Here is a 21,212-nt window from a genome sequence, read left to right on the forward strand (position 1 = left end):
TAAACCGTTAGTACTCAACAAGCATTTTCCTTTATATGGAGAACTTCACGTCGATTTATTTAAAGGCAAGTGGGAAATGAAATAGAAATTGACTATAATTTATCGGTTGAAGTAGAAATGATTAGCTGAATTGTTAATTTACCACTCATAATTGATGGTCGATTGCTGTTAATCATTTAAATATTGTTAATTATTATAATTAGTTGTGGAGCCACATTATATTGAGTGGGTCAATCCCTTAATTTTATAAAGAAAAATTAAATTATATATCATATAGAATATTTTCAATAATTTTAATAAATGAATTTTATTGATGAAATCAATAAAAAAAAATAAATTGACGTCAATTTTATATTTTAAATTTAATTTTATAATTTATTTAATTCATTTACATAATTTTTTAATCTTTTAAATAATATATAAAGATATATTTTTAATATTAATATTTTATTTATAATTAATTAATTTATTTCAAATTTTAACTGTAATAAAAAAATTTAATATACTGTGTTACAAAAGTTTATTTTTATTATTATTGATACATACTGACCACAAGTGTAAGGGTCATATAAATAATATAGAAATAGATATTATTTTTTTGAAGAGTTGAGTTTTCAATTGAATTATAATTATAAAGGTAAGTAGATTTGAAAATTATAATTTAACCAAATAATAAATAAAATTGGGAGTCTGAAATATAAAATATAAAATTGTAAAATTCTATCTAAACAATTAATTAATTTAAAATAGACTAAAATTAAGTGGGCAAAATTATCTCAGTGAAATTGATAAAATGAAATTAACCAAAACATTCAAAACTAAAATTCTAAATAATGATTAACAAAAAAGATGATTCTATAGTCAGTTATTTTTAGGGATCAAAATAAAATTTAATATATATTTATAAATTTTTTCATAAAATTATATGGATAAATTTTTTTTTTTACACTCCTTAGTCTCACACTACATAGTGATTGAATTAATAGAATTTTAATATTATCTTAATTTAATTAGTAAAATTTTTTTATTAGGAAATTGAGAAAGTAAGAGTTCTAAAACAATATTTATATCAAAAAATTAAAACCGCGATAAAAGATGAATTCGCAAAAAATTTAAAATAATTTTTCATAAGTGACAGAAGGCTTGTATATTGAACAATTTTCCAGTAGATAAGTGATTTAATTCTAATTCAACAATACAGTGAAGTGTACATATCACATTTATTAATATCTCCAACACATTGAAAGTCTTAATTTTTAGGACGCTCTCCACTCACCAGTCACCACCCTTCAATAATAACGTGGGTAAAAGTTGCATCCATATATATTTTATTATTATGACAAGGTGTACGTCCTATTAAAAATATGCAAATTTTGGGAAAGAAAAAAAGAAAAAGTAAAATTGGAGCAAGCAAGGTGATGAGGATATATTCGTAATAGATATAATAATATTAAACCATGATTCTTGCAATATATATGGATGGGAGGAAGAAAAATAATGTGAATAAATAAATAAATAAATAAAAAATGATAGTGATTTCATATTTTAATATAACGGTTGTTTGGCATTAAGGTTGGAATGTAAAAATTGTATTTTAAAAAAAATTATTTTAAATATTGCTGAAAAAGTAATTTTATTATTTTAATATTTTTATAATTAAAATTATTAAATTTAATTTTAAATTAATTTTCAATACTATTTAATTAATATATTTAAAAAAATATTTTTGTAATAATAACTCTAATAATAATGTTGAAAAAAAATTGAAGTGAAAGTTATTTTTTTAAATAATGAAATTATAATTTTATTTCAATATTTTTTTTAAAAAAGAATTAAAAAAATTAAGGAGAGAAAATAGGGTGAATCCTAAAATTTATTTTTTAAAATTTTTTATTTTCTTTATTTTCTTCTCAAATTTTTAAAATATTATTATACTGAAATAAGTGATAGAGAAGTGATTAGATAAACATATATTTTAGAATTGAGATTAAAGGATTGACCGATGTTATGATATAAAGATTAACTATTAATCTAAATATCTTTAAAAAAGTAAAATTTCCTTATATTAAAAAATAATTAAATATCTCAAAATTAAAGACTTATATTGCTAATTTTGTGAATATCTTTAAAGATTAATTTTAGAGGATTTTTTCTCTTAATTAACGCAAATGCAAATCGAGAGGAATGGGGGTGGATTGCCTAGAACTCATTTTATATAATTGCACATAAGGTTATGCAAAGTCTGTTGCTGAAGGTTGCAATTCTTGATTATAATACAGCATGCAAGAGAGTGAGCCCAGTGGCAGATGCGGCAGGCCCAACAATCTATGTTACGCTACGAAATGGGTCGAGTGCTCATCGCCAATCAGCTCGTTAAACTGAAGTACCAAGCCTAGTAGATAGAAAGAGCTCCAACAAGCCTTTTGAAAAGGCATATAAACTATTTTTATATTAGAGTAAAGAGGTATTTAGTTCACCTGTTGTATAGTTGACAGTTGATAGATATCTAAATAGATAAATTAAAGTATTTGATAAGTTTTAAAAAATAAAGCTGATAGCTAATGGGTAGCTGACATGGTACTCATCAGCTGCAGTTTGTATCAGCTCTATTTTTAGAACTGCTTTTCATCATCTAATAGCTGATTTGATTTTATTTTTTATTTTGACCATATTATCTTTTTTTTATTTAATTCAAAAATTAATATTATTAATATTTTTATATTTTTCATTTATAATTTTAATATTTTAATTAACACATTTCAACTTCGTTAAAATATTTTTTATTAACAACATAAAATGTAAAATATTTATTTATATCTAAAAACTTAAAATTAATTATAAATTTTTTCTTTATTAACAATAATAATTATTTTATTATTTTATCTATATTTTTTAAATTATTTAATTATTTTTTAAAAAATTTAATTATTTTCTTATTTTAATAATAAAATAAATCATATAATATAATAGATTAATAATTATATTTTTATTTTAATAATATAATAAATGATATAATATATTAATTTGATAATTGTATATTTAATTTAATAATAAAATAAATTATATAATATATACCCTTATTGGTCATTTCACTTATCAACAGTAACAGTTAAACATAATTTTACCAAACACTTAATATAAATCAGTTGTCATCAGCTACCAGCTACAGTAACAGCTATCAGCTAACTATCAGCTGTATTCAACAGTTAAATCAAACAGACCCTAAATTATTATTTAATTTTTATATTTTAATAAAAATAATTATTAAATTTTTATATTTTAAAAAATATATTATTTTATTCTATATTTTATTTCAGTTAAATTATTTAATAATTTTATTAATTTTTTTGTTAATCAATACAATCAAATTACTATTTAATCTATCTATTTTAGTGAATTTAATCAGTGAAAAAATATATTAATTAATTTTTATAATTTAGTTTCATTAATTATTTAATTCTATAATTATTTTTTATACCTCAACTACTATAATCCTTTCCTTTTATTTTCTATTGCCCTCTATTATTTTTCTCTCTCCATATTTTTTTCCTTACAACCACACCATTCTCTCCCTCATTTCTATTTATTTTCATCTTTTAATAAAAATGATATAAACTATCAGCATAAAAAAATTAATCAAATTTTTTAAATTTTTAAATAATTAAAAAAAATTGTTTTCCAAATTATTTGAACAATTAAAATTACAATTATGTTTTGTTAAAATTTATAATATGATATTTCGTAGCTCATATTTTTAAAAATATAGGTAGCATATTATTTTTAAGTTTTATTAAAAATTATAATATGACATTTAAAAAAAAATTATAATATGATATATTTATCTTCTATTAATTGAGTATGTAAATCGAATTGTGATTTTTCGATTTTAAAAACCAAGTTAAGATAAAAAGAATAGCTTAAGCTTCTCCATGGATTTCTAAGCAGAATCACCTTCAAAAATCGCTGCTGAGCACAAACGGATGTATCTGAGGTATGCCATCCAAATCATCTGTGGCATTTGTCAATTTCTCAATCCAAGACATTGCTTATTAATCAGGTCATTGAAACTGGGAAGTATGGAGTCGTAAAATTTAAATTTAAGATACTTAAATTATTAAAAAATATGAAAGTAAACAAATAATGTGCCATATAAAATAGAAAGATGAATGAAAATTTGCAGTTGTATTATATATATCAACGCGCAATTAATTAGAACTTAAACTGAGTTCTTGGTAAAAACTTGAAAAATCAAATTTTAATAAATACAAACATGAAGAAGGCATCACATAGGAATGTAGCTAATGTTTATTAGCTAGTCTTTATATAGAAGATAATACAGCCACAAATACATATCATACAAATAAATAAACAACGTTACAAACCGCACACAAATGCAAAGGGAACATTAATGTTGCATAAATATTGATAAGACATACAAAAGAAATTCAAGATGAAAACTAGCTTAGTGGGGACATCATTCACAGAATTTCTGTGACTAAAAGATGATTTCCTCAGTATGTTGAGGTATAATGCTAGGTTTAAATGCTGAATAGGCTACACTGAACCACTGAGGAAACTGGAAATATGCGAATAAGGCCGCTGGTACACAGGCTAGTAAGCTAATGGGAGCTGCAATCCATTCCACTTTTTGAGAAAGGACAATATGAAGGGAAGCACCAAACGCTGCAACCATAGTTGCTATTGAAAAGAATAGAGAGATAAAACCGAAGGTCAACAATTTGAAAGATCTGACAGCATTTTCTTCTGAATAGTCCGAATTGAATATGCATATAAACATTAGCAATGAAGTGGATGAAGAGAAGAATGCCAGAGCGTCTGATACTGCAAAAATCATAAATGAAATTTGATTTAAATAGATCGGGATTCCTTGATCCTGGGTATTGCCCCCTGGCACAGTAAAAGCAGCCGCAAAAGCAACTGTGATGACAAGTGTTGGTACGACCATGCATGATGAAGCTATAGTTTTCATCCATCCATCCGCATGCTTGGCAAGCTCCTTGTGCTCATTGTAAAATTTCATTCTCGGAGTATCCCCAAAATGGTTTCTCATTTCTCGGTATAATGATTGGACTATCTTTTCTACATCCTGCGAAGAATTCAGAAACAAAAGATAGAATTTAACTCAATGGTATTTTCCTAGACTGTTAAGTTTAGAGTTCCAATCCTACTTAGAACCAAGCGAACAAAAAAAATTAAAGAATGGAAAGGATAAGGAAATAGATGAATTTGAAAGGGAATCCAAAAATGCATGTATAACCTTAAACCATTGCATATCCGAATGCATTTTCAGAGCAGCACCAGAGTTCTTGTCTGATGGAGTACCCCGGATCTCATCTGATGGTTGCACCCTCGCAGCTAAATGTAACATGTTTTCGCCGTGCCTGTCTGTTGACGAGGTAACAAGATGATGCTTATTTTGCGGACTCAGTCCATTTAGGAGAGAGAAAATAAACTTATGGCGGTGAATTATTGACAAATGAAAAATGTTCCTTCCATCATCATCAACAACCCAAACTGATTCAGGGTAGGCCTTTATAATCTCTACAACCACTTCATAATGTAGTAGTTAAACTTGTTTTAAATTTGTTTTATTTATTTTTTCTTATTATTGCTTGGTCAATAGTTAGTGCCTATTTCGTAGGAGTAATTGCTGTTTGTGCAGATATGGAGCAAATCTGTTGCAACAGATTACTGCTAAGTTTTTTCTATATATTGCTGTGTATTTTGGAGGTTAATATGATAATAAGAAGTTAGAAACTTTTTCCTCTATTCTGTTGTGCTGGTCTCGATTTCTGCTGTTTCTCTTTTGTTCAGTCTGATATTCTAACAATTGGTATCAGAGCCTTAAGATCAAGGCCTACACAATGTCTCATCTGGAGATAGAGAGAGCTAGAATATTGAGAGAGAGAGAGCAGAAAGAACGAGAGCAAAAAGACAGCGAAGAAGCCTCTAATGAAGGAAATTCATCTACAGTTGAAGGAGGCTTGTTTCCCGAAAAAGAAGGTTCTGTTACCTTGAAATATCCCATGCTGACGAAGAGTAATTATGCGGCGTGGGCTATAAAGATGGAGGTCTTTATGATGGCTCAAGGTATGTGGGATGCAGTTGAGTCACCAGGCCCAGTTGATAAACGCAGAGATAAGATGGCGTTGGCGGCCATTTACCAAGGTATAGGAGAAGATACCTTGCTTCAATTGGGAGCGAAGAAGACTGCAAAGGAGGCATGGAACATGCTGAAAACCATGAACCAAGGGGCTAACAAGGTTAAAGAGGTGCGAACTCAGACGTTGTGGAGGGAGTTCGAAGCCTTGAGAATGAGCGATTCCGAGAATGTTGATGATTTCTCAGGAAAGCTTACAATTATCGTTTCGGGTTACTATTCACTACACTATTCAAGTCAAATTATTGACTTTCTAAGGCTTAATAGGTATGGAAATTCCAACTTCACCCATATACCACATTTTGGTCACTAAACTTGTTGGTTTTGGTCATTTTCTCAAAACTTAGGTCTTTTAGGCAAAATTGCCAAATTTTCAGTTTTGGTGTCCCTAGTTGCACTATTCCATTGGTCACCTTACTGTTAAAATTTGGCAAAACTTCCTTCATATAAAATGTTCCCTATTGTCTTAAGTTTATTCTCCTTTTTGAATCACTCTAATTGGAGTTTTGTAGCTCAAGTTATGTCCAAAATACGGTTACTGTTCATACTGCAGATTTTAGTTCTGGCAGATTTATTGATCCAAATTCATTCAGCAATTTGATTAAGTTAAGTCCATAATTTGGTCTAATTTTCTAGAGAGACTTATAGCCATTGAAACTTTACTGTTCATATGATAAATCTGCAGTCCTGCAGATTTAGTGATTCAACTTTGCTCAGTGATTTGATTGGGTTAATGGCATAATTTGGGTTGGTGTTATTCATGAAAGTTTTAGGTCTATATCCCATCTAACTACTGATAAAATTTCAGGTAATTTAGACCTGCCTAGTTCGAGTTATGGCTAAATGAACAAATACTGTTCATTTAGTCAGTTTGTACAGGGCAGCCTACAATTTTCCAACTTTGGTCAATTGGTTCACTAGGTTTTGGTCACTTTTTGAGCATGCTTCCTAAATGAAAATTGTGTCATTTAGTGCCTATTTTCATTCCCAATTAGTCCCATACCAATTGGACTTGTAAAATTTCATTTTTGATCCCTCAAAGGAAATTTTGGTTATGCTGCCAGCAGCATGACTACACTCCCTCCAAATTTGACTTTAATTCCAACACTTCTAACACACTTAATTAGGTCACAAATGACCATTTTTCACTTCACATTAGGTCAAAGATACCATTTACCACTTCCTCACATTTTTTGTCTCTAAACCCTAATGTTCAAAACCCTAAGTTGCCAATTTCTTGCATTTAGCTACTTTCAAACTCTTTAATCATAACCACTCACTAATTCAAGGTTCATATACCCATTCAAGTAAATCAAACCATGCAAATCACCCTCCCCCTCATGCTGGCCAAAATTTCAGTTTAGTCCCTCAATAAATTTTTCTTTTCATTTTAAGTTTATTTCTATGTTCTTGATGCTATACATACACTAATTAAACTAAAAATTTGAAGTTTGTATTACTAACCTTAGGTGAAGTTTTTTATCTTCACTTCCTCTAAATTTTCTTCAATTCTGACTAAATCAAGTTTTTGTGAAGCAAGTATGGAAGAAGTTGAGATTTAGTGAGGTTTCAAAGCTTGAGTGCAAGCTTTAATGGAGTTAGCAATGGTGAGGGAGAGAGAGATGGGAGGCGGCAAGGGATAAGAAGAAGAAGGCTTTTTTATTTTTTTTTTTCTTTTCTTTTCTTTTGTCTTTTTATGTCTTAGGAAGACCCAAAAATCCAATTAATTAAATTCACAAATTCTTATTTTTATGGCATCATGCATGATGTCATGCATGATGTCATCACCCTTTTAACATTTTTATTTTCTTTCTTTTTTTTTCTATTAATTCTTTAATTTAATTCTCGATTCCGAAATTTTCTTTTCTCCGATTTTATTTGACAATTAGGTCAGGAGTCTACTCTCGGGGTCAATTGACCAAATTGCCCCTCACCGGTTCAACCCGGTTTGCACATAATCCAATATTTCTTCCGGCTTCCTGACCTAATTATTTGATTGGCTTAACAGTTCTTTTTCGTGATTTTCTCTTTTCCACTGTGTTCGTAAGGGTCCTAAGGACCACGGCGTCACATTTTACGGTTAGAAATTTGAGTTTAAATCGACTTCGTAGTCATTCCCGAGAATATCACCCATCGCTATGACCTTCTTGTGTTCTGTTTTTTTTATTTATACTTAATTAATTGGCAATTACTAATTATTTGTGTTTATGGCTTCTCTAGTTGTCTTAAGTGTGGTTCTAATCCCTTTAACTGTCCGGACCAACACTGGTCACTGGAACAGTGAAATATACCAGGCTATACAACTAGGGGTGTTACACCTCGGTAGATTGAATGTCCGCCTCCTCCAATCTCTTCCAATGTGGAAGGGGAGTCTTCTGGTCCTACTGTTAGGACGCTTTCCCAGGGAGCTCAACTCCTTATTCAATCACTAGAAAGGAATTGCTCCACCAGAGGAAATCCAGGCTTAGCCAAAGTTATGGGTGCCTCTATCTGCTTCTAAGAAGATCGGAACAGGTTGGCAGAGGAGAGCATCGATGATATTTTAACTTAGACAATGAGTTTGGGCTTGGAGGCCATTGAAAATCAACATATAATCAGAGAGAAAGCCCATGCCTTAAGGAAGGAGATTCTTAAGGTGGTCCAGGATGCCTCAGCTGCACAGGCTCAACTCTCCTCTGCCAATAACTACACCTCTAGATTGGAAGATCGGATGAAGCGTTGCGAAGAGAAGATAGCCGAAGTGGAGCAGGAACTTGAAGTCACCCGAGCTGGTAGATGTGCCGATCTCGCTCGTTTCGCTAAGGAACTTCGGGCGAAGGAGGAGGAGCTCCGGGCCAAGGAGGAGGAGCTCTAAGCCAAGGAAGAGGAAAGCACAACAAAAGAGGCTGGGGCATATGTGAACGCCCATAATGACCTCCTAGCCGAGCTGAGAAAGTGTTATCCTGAGGAGGACTTCTCGTGGATGAATCAGCTCATTCCAAAGGCCGAAGAGGAGAGCGACGAGGAGCCTGAGAGAGGGGGAGAGGATCAGAGAGCTGATAATGTACCTGGAGAGCGAGCTGGGGGAGATCCTCCAGCTGAATGACTTGTATATATTTTATTTTGAAATGAATTGGAATCCCTTTTTTGTTCAATTTCTTGATGAGATCGGAAAGCGTCCAAATTGTCTAAGTACTTAATTAATTGAACGTAGTTGAACATTAAACTTGAAAATGACTATTAATTAGAGTATAAGGGATCAGAAAAACATTACACGTGAACATGAGATCAGACTAAGTCATGGCCAAATACCGGATGAAACTTTAGAATATTAGAATTACAAAGATTTGACATTGACTTGAACTTTTAAGATCGGAACCATTATTAGATTGGATAGAAACCTTAATTTCATTTTAAGGAATATCTGGGGCATTCAAGCGAGAGGCCCGATCATAACATTAGCCAAATGAAGTTCTGCAATATTTGTGCAGAGAGATTGGGAAACATTGGTAGGCAATATTGGATGGTCCGAAGACCTGATATTGTCTCGAACTCATCTAACAGAGGCCATGAGATCGGAAAACAATCTAACTTAAGCGTGAGATCGATTTTTCTAGGGACGAGCAATTGGTGAGTCCGGAAAAGCTATTTATGATTGGGGACATCGGTTGAGAGCAGTCAATAAAGTTAAAGGTTTTAAAGTTTCTTGACTTTGAGGGGCCGGCCAAAATATGGTGTCTACAATTACGAGACAAGAAGATTTCCCTAGTGTTTAGATCAAAAAGAATGTAACCTTTTGTTCCATGCTTATAGCCCAGAAATAAACATTTTCGTGCTCGTGAATCGAACTTCGATCTGTGAGCAACAAGCGTACTAGCAAAACATAAAGATCCAAACACTCAAAGATTAGAAATATCAGGAACAGAGTTATGTAGTTTTTCATAAGGAGTTCTATTACCAAGTAAGGGAGTTGGTAATCTATTAATGAGATACACTGAATGAACAGTATATGTCTAGAAAATTTTTGGAAGTTTAGCCTAGAATAAAAGGGCTCGTGCAACAGAAAGGATGTGCTGATGTTTGCGTTCAGCAATAGCGGTTTGCTGTGGCGTCTCAACGCAAGTGGTTTGATGAAGAATACCTCTAGAAGCATAAAATTTTAGCATGGAAAACTCTAATCCATTGTCACTTCTGATTGTTTTAATTTTGGCAGAAAATTGGGTATCAACAAGTATAACAAAAGATTGAACAAGCTGCTGAACTTCAGATTTATTTTTTATGAGAAAAATCCAAGTGTATCGTGAAAAATCATCTACAACCATAAGAAAGTACTTATAACCATGGATACCAGTTACAAAATACGGACCCCAAATTTCCATATGAATGAGATCAAAAATAGCTTGAGAATAAGAATGACTAACTAGAAAGGACAGCTTCTTTTGTTTAGCAAAATGGCATATTTCACATACATGACCAGAAGAAAAAAAAAACATTAGAATATAAGTCCTGAATTGAAGCTAATCTTGCTGTGGATGGATGACCAAAACGATAGTGCTAGAGATTGAAGCCTATCGAGACTGAAGTAGCTGAAAAAACGTTGACAAAGGACATGACATTAGGAGAAGGTTGTGCAGGATTTATTAACGCATACAAGCCTCCATGAACTTTAGCTAAACCAAATTTCCTCGAGGTATTCAAATTCTGTATGGAACATTGGTCATTACGAAAAATGAGTTCACAAGGTAAAGAAGAAGTAAGCTTGCTGACAGATATTAAATTGAATTTGAATTGGGGAATATAGAGAACATTATATAGAACTAAGGAGGAAGAAAAATGAACTGTACCAGCAAAATGTGAAACAAGATGATTTCCATCTGGAAGTTTAACAGAAATAGGCTTAATTTTCTTATAAGTGGTAAAATAAGAAATGGAAAAACAAATATGATTAGTAGCTCTTATATCCAGAAGCCAAAGATTAGGAAGAACTGAACAAGAAAAGACAAAAGAATTACCTGGACCAGGATTAAAAGAATTGGAGGATTTGACTTGATTTGTGGAATGAATATCTTTGTTAAGAGGAGATTGGTGAATAAGAGCCATTAATGGATGATATTGCTCCGAAGTAAGAACATGAGCTGTAGAATTCTTGCTTTCACCAGCCGTAACAGTTTTAACAGGTTTCTCATCTAGATCTGCCTCAACATTATTTGCAATAGAATTATTCCTAAATTTGAATCCAGGCGGGAATCCATGCTTTCTATAGCATATTTCCTCAGTGTGCCTTAATTTGCCACAATATGTACACACTTTGTTATTATTCTGGGCACTAAATCTCTTCCTTCCATCACTGAAACCTCTCTCATAAGAAAAACTCTTATTACTGCCTTGAGTAGCAGATTCACTAACTAAAATTTTTGAATCAAGAATTATAGGGAATAATTGCCTCTCTTGTTGTATTACCAATGAGAAAACCTTATTAATTGATGGTAACGGATCCATGAGCATAATCTGAGATTTTACATGATCATATTGTTCATTTAATCCCTTCAGAAACCTAATGACATAATCATTCTGTCTATACACTTTCACAGTAACAAGAGCATCACAACTACAACGAGTTACGCAAGTGCAAGAAGGAATAGGCCTGAAATTCTCTAATTCATTCCATAAAATCTTCAATTGCGTGAAATAATCAGTTACCGAAAGTTCACCTTGCGTAAAACCATAAATTTCCTCTTGCAAATCTGAAATTCGAAAAATGTCTCCCTGAGAGAACCTATCTTTGAGATCCTTCCACACTTCAGCCACTGAATCAATCCACAAAATACTCTGAGCTATTGATGTAGACAAAGAATGTGTAATCCAAGAAAGAACCATAGTGTTACATCTCTCCCAAACCGCAAACATCTGATATGTACTAATTGGCTTCCTGAGAGATCCATCGATGAATCTGACTTTATTCTTGGATTAAAGAGCCATAATCATGGCCCTCGACCATGAATGATAATTGGATCCAACAAGAACTGGAGATACAAGAACGAGTGTTGGATTCTCATTAGGATGAAGAAAGTATGGATTCGAATGATTCATCAAATGATCTAGTGTTTGATTTGTAGCTGTCATGGTGAAAAGTTATTTTGCTGAGAAGCAATCAGAAAACTAAGCAAGAAAAATGAATAACAGAGACGCAGCAAATAACGTGCTCTGATACCATAACAAAATAATAAACAATGAAAAAAGGAAGCTGAAAATCTGCTTCTTCTTATTGATTGGCTCACTATTTATAGAATTTCTTTACATCAAAAATTAGTTATGCTAACTGATTAGTGAGTAATAAAACACGTGCCAGCAACTACTCTAACAACTTTTAGTTAAATATACAACTTTCCCACTGCTATGCCATTCATCCAGGATTAGCTACTTCGAATTTTTCAACTCTATTGGCTTAGCTTGCTCTAATATATCTCTTCTTTGGTGTGCTGTAGTTGGACTAATTAATGTGGTTTTGTTCTTTGGCTATGGATCTTTCTGATCAAAGTTGAGAAATTATGTTCCGAATATCTGAGATTTTTCTTAAGCACTCAAAGATGATTGTATTTTTGTTTTGTCTCATGTTATCTTTGAATGATTTATGCCAGTCAAAGTTTGTCGTGATTGCCTTTAATTTAGGGAATGCTGTTCTGATAAAGTAAGATTGTTTGTTGATGTATTAGCTGAAGTCTTTTCGGCTAATGTACTGTCCCATGTAAAATCTTTGTTATATATAATTTGCCATGACCATGTTAATGAGCTGAAAGAGGGAAATACTTTTCTAAACACTTCCTTGTGTTTTATTTAATATTTATGTATGATTTTAAATCGCGGCTGCACACTCACGATAACAAGTAATGTAAAAAATTTATAAAGTTCATAAAATAAATAAATATTTAAAAATAAAAATAAAACCAAAATATATAATTAAATAATAAGTATAAATATATAAATAAAGATATTAAAATCCATCATTTTTATATATTTTTATTATTAATGAAATTAAAACCAAAATAACTAAATAAATAATAAATAACTAATCTTATTATGATCAAAATAAGTGTCTAGTTGGGAGAAAATGGAGAGAAAGTTGAGAAAAACAATGGCAACGATAATAAGAAGCTTAAATTCCTTTAAATAATAGTCCTTATATTATTTTTTAAAACAATGAATTACTTAGAATTTGCCCAATTTCACTCAATGAAGTCAAGGCTAGGAATATGAAAGGTAAAAAGAAAACAAATGCTGCCATAAATTACTTATCCGTTCTCCCTGCTATCTTATCCATTGTTTTTATGGCTAAAACTCTTTTGTCGAGTTTACTTTTCTTCTTTCTGATCTTTGCTAGACCATACTGTTCATTTGTTCCTCGTTTGCCATCCCTTGAAAATTGTTCCCACAGGCTTTAATGTGTTCTTTAGTCTTATGCGCCAAAGCATATGCCCTATCCTACCAGCTTATACCATTGTTTAGTATATTAACATGCATGCATAACTAAAGAACACAAGTGGTACTTGAGTCACTTCTAGGGCTATGAGATTTCGAAATTTCGAGTTCAACTATCAGTTCATGCTAATTATATATATAAATATATAAATATATATATATATATATATATATATATATATATATATATATATATATATATATATATATATATATAAAACTTTCACTAATTCTCGCCTTCTCCAATCTCGAGAGTTCTAGTATTATCTTTTTCAAACGGTTCATTCTAACATACACAGTTCATTCATGTGATCTGAGCTATTTTAAAGTAGGATTTTATGGTTTAGATTTTGACAAATCAGTATTTTATGATTAAATTGTTGTATATAATACCTATATTTCAAAAAGATTAATTTAATTTAAAACTCTTAAACTTTAGCTACATATTTTCACCAAATATTTTAATGACTTGCTAAGCTGATTTTTCTCCTTTTTAACGTCGTAAAACAGATTTTTCTCTACTGCTAACAGATATATGCTCCTTTATTTTCCCTAGCTTCCAACGTTCAAATCTTTCATTATAAATTCTGAAGCTTTATTTTTTCAGAATATAACCTGCACTTCACTCTTTGCCCTTCACTCTTCTATTGGGTTATATTTTTGCTTTTGCTGTTCTTGTTTACTTGGAATACACTTCCAAAAGAGCCTTTTAAATCCTAGAGAATTTTCGTATTTTCCAATTCATTGCTATGGGCAAAATATTCCTTAAAAGGACCGTGTTATAAACACGTCTCAGGCTTTAAATCACTGCTTTAATTTTCTACAAACCAAAATTTTCCAACGCTATCTGCCCCTGCCATGTGCTTTTGCACAAGTATATATTACTGCAAACTACAGATCGAGCTACTAAATAACATTCCTGAAAAGGAAGATAATTGTTTGCTTACCCTTACTATTCTTTTGATCTTTATTTTCCTTTACACTCTGAGATGAAGAAGCCCTCACGGCTTCCTGATCAGGATCAACTAAAATCTTTATCACCTCTAGGATGAGATTTGATTTCTTATCAATCTTTGCTGGTATGCACGTCAGTATCAGCTGGTGATCCTATCGTCGGTGTTTGGGCAGCAGGATCCAATATTAAATGTTCTATAATTCCATAAGAGAGTTGCAGTACTAAGATAACAGATTCAAACACGACTAAATATGATCCAACAGCAACATGAACTAACTGGAATTAATGGAAGGCAACAAATTTACATAAAAGTTTTATTTTAAAAAGACAAAGAAATATTATAAAAAAAAACAAGAGAAATAAAGGCAGGTAAACAGAGGAGGAGATATCTTCAGAAGTCATTTCTCCACCTCCACGATTACATGATTATTTCATCATTTCGTTTGCGGAAAATGCCAGGTCCAAATGTGGATGAGACTATTTCAACTAAAAGAGGGAACTGCAAAATTGCAAACAAGGTGACTGGCACGCAAGCTAGTAAGCTAATTGGAACCCAAATCCAATTAACACGATGAGATAGAACTATTTGAAGGGATGAGCCAAAAGCAACGAGCATGGACACTATGGAAAAGAATAATGAGATAAGACCGATGCTCATCCTCATTGGTAAGGCTTTGAGAAAATCATATTCTGAGTAGCGTGATGTAAGTATGCCCAGAAACATCAATAATGAGGTGGATGAAGAGAAAAGAGCAAATGCATTTGATATTGCAAAAATGAGGAAAGCTGCTTCATTTAAATAAATTGGGATCCCTTGATCGCTAGTATTGCCTCCTGGCACAGTGAAAGCTGCAGCAAATGCAACTGTGACAACGAGTGCTGCCACAACTGTGCACGATGAAGCTGTGCCCTTCATCCATTTCTCACCTTGTTTGAGTAAGTCCTTGTGCTCCTCAGTAAACACCATTCTTGGAGTTTTACCTTTTCTGTTTTTCATTTCTTTGTATGAGGGTTGGACAACCTTTTCAACTTCCTGTACAGACGCTCGCGATCAAATTATATGCTATATGATCAATAAGCTAAATCCCACAAGTTAGATTGGATAGCTTATAAATAATGAATAATATTACCTGGAACCATTGCAACTCTCGTTGCATTTGCAGCGCAGCACCGGAAACCTTATCTGATGGCTGCAATTCCCCTGCCAAATGCAGCAAGTTATTGCCAAATCCGTCTAGTGATGTGGTTATAAAATGCTTCCGAGAACTCATTTGATGGCAAAGGAGACCGAAAATGTTTTCATGGCGATATTTTACTGCCAAATGAAAATAACTCATTCCATTTTCATCTAATAACCAAAGTGATTGAGGGTAGGCTTTGATAACCTCTGCAACAAACTCATGAATCCCCCATCGAGCAGCAAGCCGCACTGGAGGTAATAATAGCCTCCTAACTTTTGATGCGTTATCCACTTTTAAAGTTTCATCAATCAAGAGCCGAAGTAGCTTAAGCGCTTGTGTATGCTTGGACATTTTTTTCACTATGGTTGGACTTGTAAGGCCTTTTTCTGAACTACCAATTGCATTTTCCACATCACCACCTTGAGGGTAACTGCTTCTACAAGCAATACCTGAAAAAACTGCCCAAGAAAGGGGCACATTCAGTTTCTGTCTAAGATAATGCAGTAGATTCATAAATAATAAGAAAATGGTTCAGAGTTGTGAGAGCAACAATGATTGAACAAGCTCCAGCAATTTCCTTTCTGACTTCGACTTTTGAACGCGCCAGGCTTTAGAGCCAATTTCCGGAGGGCAGTTAGTCCTTCTTTGTCCGTTTTAAGTGCTAAGGAAGGATTTCGCTTTAGCAGTTGAAAAGCAATTTCTGTCAACAATGGCATAACCAACAAAAATTAAAGCAAACTGAAGCTAGAATTTCAGGTACTTTACAAAGCTGACACTTGAGAGATTATACGAACCGTAGAAATCAGCAGTGATCAAAAGATTGAGAAGTTTGACACCAGCCTGTCCAGTGAAACATGGATCCTCAACACTAGTCATTTTTAAGATATCGCATACAATTTTCTCTTGGCCACTCATAACAGCTGCATGCAGTGGCGTAAGACCATTATTGTTTGTTTTATGCAGCAATGCTGGGTTTTTTTCCACCAAGATCGTCGCAGCCTCTGTGTTACCAACTAAAGCAGCATAGTGAAGTGGTGTGTCCCCATCTTTATCTGGTTGTCCCAATAAATCTTTGTCCATTGAATCCACAAGCCTCTCTACAAATTTTATGGAGCGACGACCTGTGCTCGCTGCAATGTGGAGAGCGGTTTCCTTCGCGCTGCTAACCTCGGCAACCATTGCATTCTTATCATCTTTAATTATTTTCTCTGCATCTTCCCACTTACCTTGCAACGCAGCTTTGTATAGTGGCAAGTAGTAAATTTCACCTCGACCCTTGGTCCCTGTCAGGTGATTGTTTAGTGAAAAACTAAAACAGAATAAGCACATATGAGACGACTATGAATTCTCACACTATGTACATATAATTTTGAATTAAATACACAAATTCCAGTTCTTACTCTAGAAATTTTCTATTATCTATATAATGTGTGAATAGAAGACATTAAGTTTGCCAAAAATACCTTTCATTTTTCAAATTAATTAAAATTATATTATTATTATGTAAATTAATTTTAAAATTTATATAAATTTAAAATTTTTTAGTTTAAATTTAATTTATTTTTTACTATAACACTTAAGAGTCCAAATAAAAATATAATTTCATTAAATATAATTTTTATGTAATATATTAATGTTTTACTCATTATAAAAATATCATATTTTAATGTTATTATATTTTTTTATTTTATAATTTCTCTATTTACAGTAATAATTATCGTTATTCCTCCAAGGAAAAAACGTGAAACTTAAAAGTTATTGTTCTTCTTTAAAAAAGAAATTCAAACTTATCTTGAAGTGGGGTATTCCTACTTAAATTCTATTTTCTAAAATTTATTTTAGCTTATATTGTTTATCTTTAAATATGGGAGAAAAAGGATCTAAAATCTATAATATATATTCTCTTCTTCAGTGCTCGCAAGCTGGCCTTCAGATATTCAATGCCAGGTTTAAGGACTTTGTCTTCAGGTGTTTGGATTCCATGAATCTTCAAACTGTTACTAAGCTTAGCGTTGAGACGGTCACATATATATATATAAGAAAGATATTTATAAGCATTTGATATATAGAATTCTCTTTTGTAAATTTGTCACGCCATTAATACGTGATATTCTCTTTATAATATTTCTACTTGACATTTTCTATTACAGGTAAGTTATAGTTATCATATTAATATTATAATATGTATGTTATATATAAAGAAATCTTAATCATTTTTTTATGAAATTTTTATTAAAAAATTTAAAAGATAAAAATAATAAAAATAAAATTTAAAATAATTAATAAAAAAAATTAAATATTATATTATTTTTATATATTAAAATTAAAAAAAATATATATATATATATATATTAAAATTATTAATAATTACATGCATTAGTATGAATAATTTCTTAATTTATTATTATAGCAACAAAAATTCTCCTTGCCTGAAGATGTTGTGTTTACAGTTAGTTTTGTTAATTAGCATATTAGCAATTAACTCAAGGTCAACGCGAGAGTCAAGGAACGAGTAGAAGTCAAGATCGTTATAATATTTATTATAGTGGGTGTCATTGAGCTGATCAATTTTTATCATATTTGGAAGTGGGCTTTGATGGTGTCATAAGGAATTGTCGTGGTCAATTGATTAGAGCATATTCTATGGTTTTATGCAAGAGAATTTTCATTCAAGACTTGCGGAAAAAATTGCTCTTAAGGAAAGACTCTGACTCTTTTGGTTGAATAGCAATTTGCAGATAGGATGTATATATATATATATATATATGTATTTTATTTATGTTATTATGAAATTATAGATGAAGAAGTTAATAAATAAAATAGTTAATGGTGAAGTTACTATTATTCTTTTTATAGTGACAAATCTTGTATGTATTTCTATAAAAAGAAATTTATCTTTTTTTTTTTTGTATTAAGATTGATTCTCAAAAAGTGTTTTAATGCTATACGGTCTGAGGATGAGGACCTTTTAAATTTTGGGGCTGTGATTGCTGATAGTAATTATAAATTATTTTTTTAATTATTATAAATAATAGTAATAATAAATTATAAATTATCTTTTTAATTATTATTATTATTATAAATAAGAATAGTAATTCATGCATGACAGCTCTTAAACATATATATATTTTTAATATTAAAAAATCTCCCTAGCTTAGGGCTTCATTTTTCTCATAAAAATATATTTCTGAAAAATGTTCTCTATTTTATGGGTTTTGGGATGCTGAGAAAATTTATTAATAAAAATATTTTTCTCATTAAAGATTTTTTCCATATTTTAAAAAGTTATTAAAAAGTGAAGAAACATAAATACACCAAGAAATACATATTCATTATTCATTAATCTATTGATGATCATTTCGATAACAGTGGCCATAATTTATCACTTTAATGTATTTTTTTCTCTTTTTTTTTTTTTATAAGCTGTTCTTTCTCATATTTAGTAATAAGTGATAAATAAAAATAAAATTTTTATAGTCTAAATATTTTATAGTATAATAAAATGAAAGAAAAATAATATTTTCTATCATAATCTAAATAGCAGAAAATATTTTAAATTTTTTTAACATTCTAAAGAAGTTATTTTTCATACATGAAATTTAAAATTTCAATAATAAAGTTTTTATCTCATGACAGAAAAAGTAAAGTTTCACATACATTTTCCTTTAAAAATCTTAATGATACTAAAAAAAAAAAAAAAAAAAAAAAATCCTCCCTTGCGTTTATATATAATCGGTGCAGGCAAATATTATAATACAAAAAAGCAATTTTCCAAGTTATTAAAGGTTTAAATTTTTCTTATAATTTTAATTAATCACATGTCAAAATTTTAAAGAGTTAATATTGCCTATACTCAAATATATGCGCTTATTTAATTAATAAATAATATATTATTTAAAATTAAATTAAGTTTTATTTAAAATTATATTATGATATATTAATTTATTATTTTTATTAATTAAATGTGTAACACTTTAAAAAAATTTTAAGCTCAAATTAAAATTCTCAACACAGTGTCGAGTATAATTGCTAAGTCAGAAATAGATCTATGATTTTCTAATATCTTAAATGGTTACACCTTGTCTTTAGCTATGGATAATCTTTTCGTCGCAAGCATAAACACCGTACAATTTTTTAATTCTAAGTGACTTTATACTAATTGTAACATGTAGACTTAACTTACTGAAATAATTTTTAGACTCAAACCATCAAACTCAAAATGATTAATCTAACTTATTTTTAGCAGTTGAGTTGAATATATAAAATTCACAAAATGTATAAATCTAGCAGTAATTTAAAAAAAAAAAAATCTATCCGTAATTTTTCGATTTGAAAGACAAGATAAAAAGGTGAAGCTTACTCTTTTCATGAGGTTCGCTCGTAAACACAGACGGATCTATTCTCGATATCTCGTCCCAATCATCGGTGGCATCTGTCATTTCCTCGGAGACTTCCATGGATGCAAAAAAATAAAGTTATTTTTTTTATTTTAATAAAGTTATTAAAAAGTGACCCTCAAAAAAAAAAAAGTTATTACAAGTGAAGGAACATATAAATGCATAGTTTTTTCTGTCGGAACGATGAGAAATGCATGCATACTAAATTTAATAACGAGAATAGATGATTATCAAAATTATATAAATGCATAGTTTACAACTGCTATTTATCATTGTTATATTTTTTTTATATTTAATAATAAATAGTAATCAATATGAAAATTTTTTATAGTTCAAATATTCTTATAATGTAAAAGAATTTAATATTTTCTATTGTACTATAACTATCAAAAAATAATTTTTTATTTTAATATTATAAATAATTTATTTTTCATAAAAGAACTAAAATTTAAAAATTTAACAGTTAAACCTTCACGTTCCATTTTCCTTTAATCTTCAGGACACTTAAAAAAAAGAAAAATCATCCAATGCCCCTTTATATATTCAGCCCCGGCAAATAATAATAATAATAATAATAACATAAAGGCAATTTTCCAAGTCATTGCAAACTCAAGTTTTACGCGTATGGTTTGAATTAATCACGCATCAAAAGTCAAAAACCGAGTTAAGATCTAAACATGAGGAGCTTACTTTTTTCATTCTCTGTGGATTTCTGAGCAGGATAACCTTTACGAGGTTTGCGGGTAAATATAGACGACGAATCAGCAGTGGCATCTGTCATTTCCTCAATGTACGAGGAGTCGTTGACGACTTCCAAGGATGCTTGGTCTTAATTTGGGTCTAAAAGATTTAAAAGGAAAAGGAAAAGGAAAGAAGGTCTCTCTATCTCTCCAAAGGAAGCAGCACCTTCACCTTTCTGCTATTTGGGATTCCCAGATGCAAAACAACTAGCACATTTATACCCCCCTTCCCAATTTTTTTTTTTTTTAATTAGGTATATGTATGTGCTAATATAATATCATATACATTGTGCTTGGTCCCTC

The 21,212-nt window shown here is 30.7% G+C and overlaps 2 protein-coding genes across 2 annotated transcripts; both read right to left on the bottom strand.

The window, feature by feature from the left end:
* Positions 1-10,714: 10,714 nt before the first annotated feature.
* On the bottom strand, positions 10,715-12,037 carry LOC131169285 (uncharacterized). Its single transcript, XM_058128453.1, has one exon. It carries the CDS (start codon positions 12,035-12,037, stop codon positions 10,715-10,717), a length of 1,323 nt encoding a protein of 440 aa, XP_057984436.1.
* Positions 12,038-14,914: 2,877 nt separating this feature from the next.
* LOC131169287 (ankyrin repeat-containing protein At5g02620-like) lies at positions 14,915-20,950 on the bottom strand. Its single transcript, XM_058128459.1, has 5 exons — positions 20,860-20,950; positions 16,567-17,055; positions 16,307-16,472; positions 15,722-16,217; positions 14,915-15,624 (listed from the first exon to the last, which is right to left on the bottom strand). The coding sequence occupies exons 1-5, from the start codon at positions 20,948-20,950 to the stop codon at positions 15,010-15,012; spliced, it is 1,857 nt and encodes a 618-aa protein (XP_057984442.1). The 3' UTR covers positions 14,915-15,009.
* Between the last annotated feature and the right edge of the window lie 262 nt (positions 20,951-21,212).

This window comes from Hevea brasiliensis, chromosome 1 (assembly GCF_030052815.1).
Source record: "Hevea brasiliensis isolate MT/VB/25A 57/8 chromosome 1, ASM3005281v1, whole genome shotgun sequence".
Lineage (NCBI taxonomy): Eukaryota > Viridiplantae > Streptophyta > Magnoliopsida > Malpighiales > Euphorbiaceae > Hevea > Hevea brasiliensis.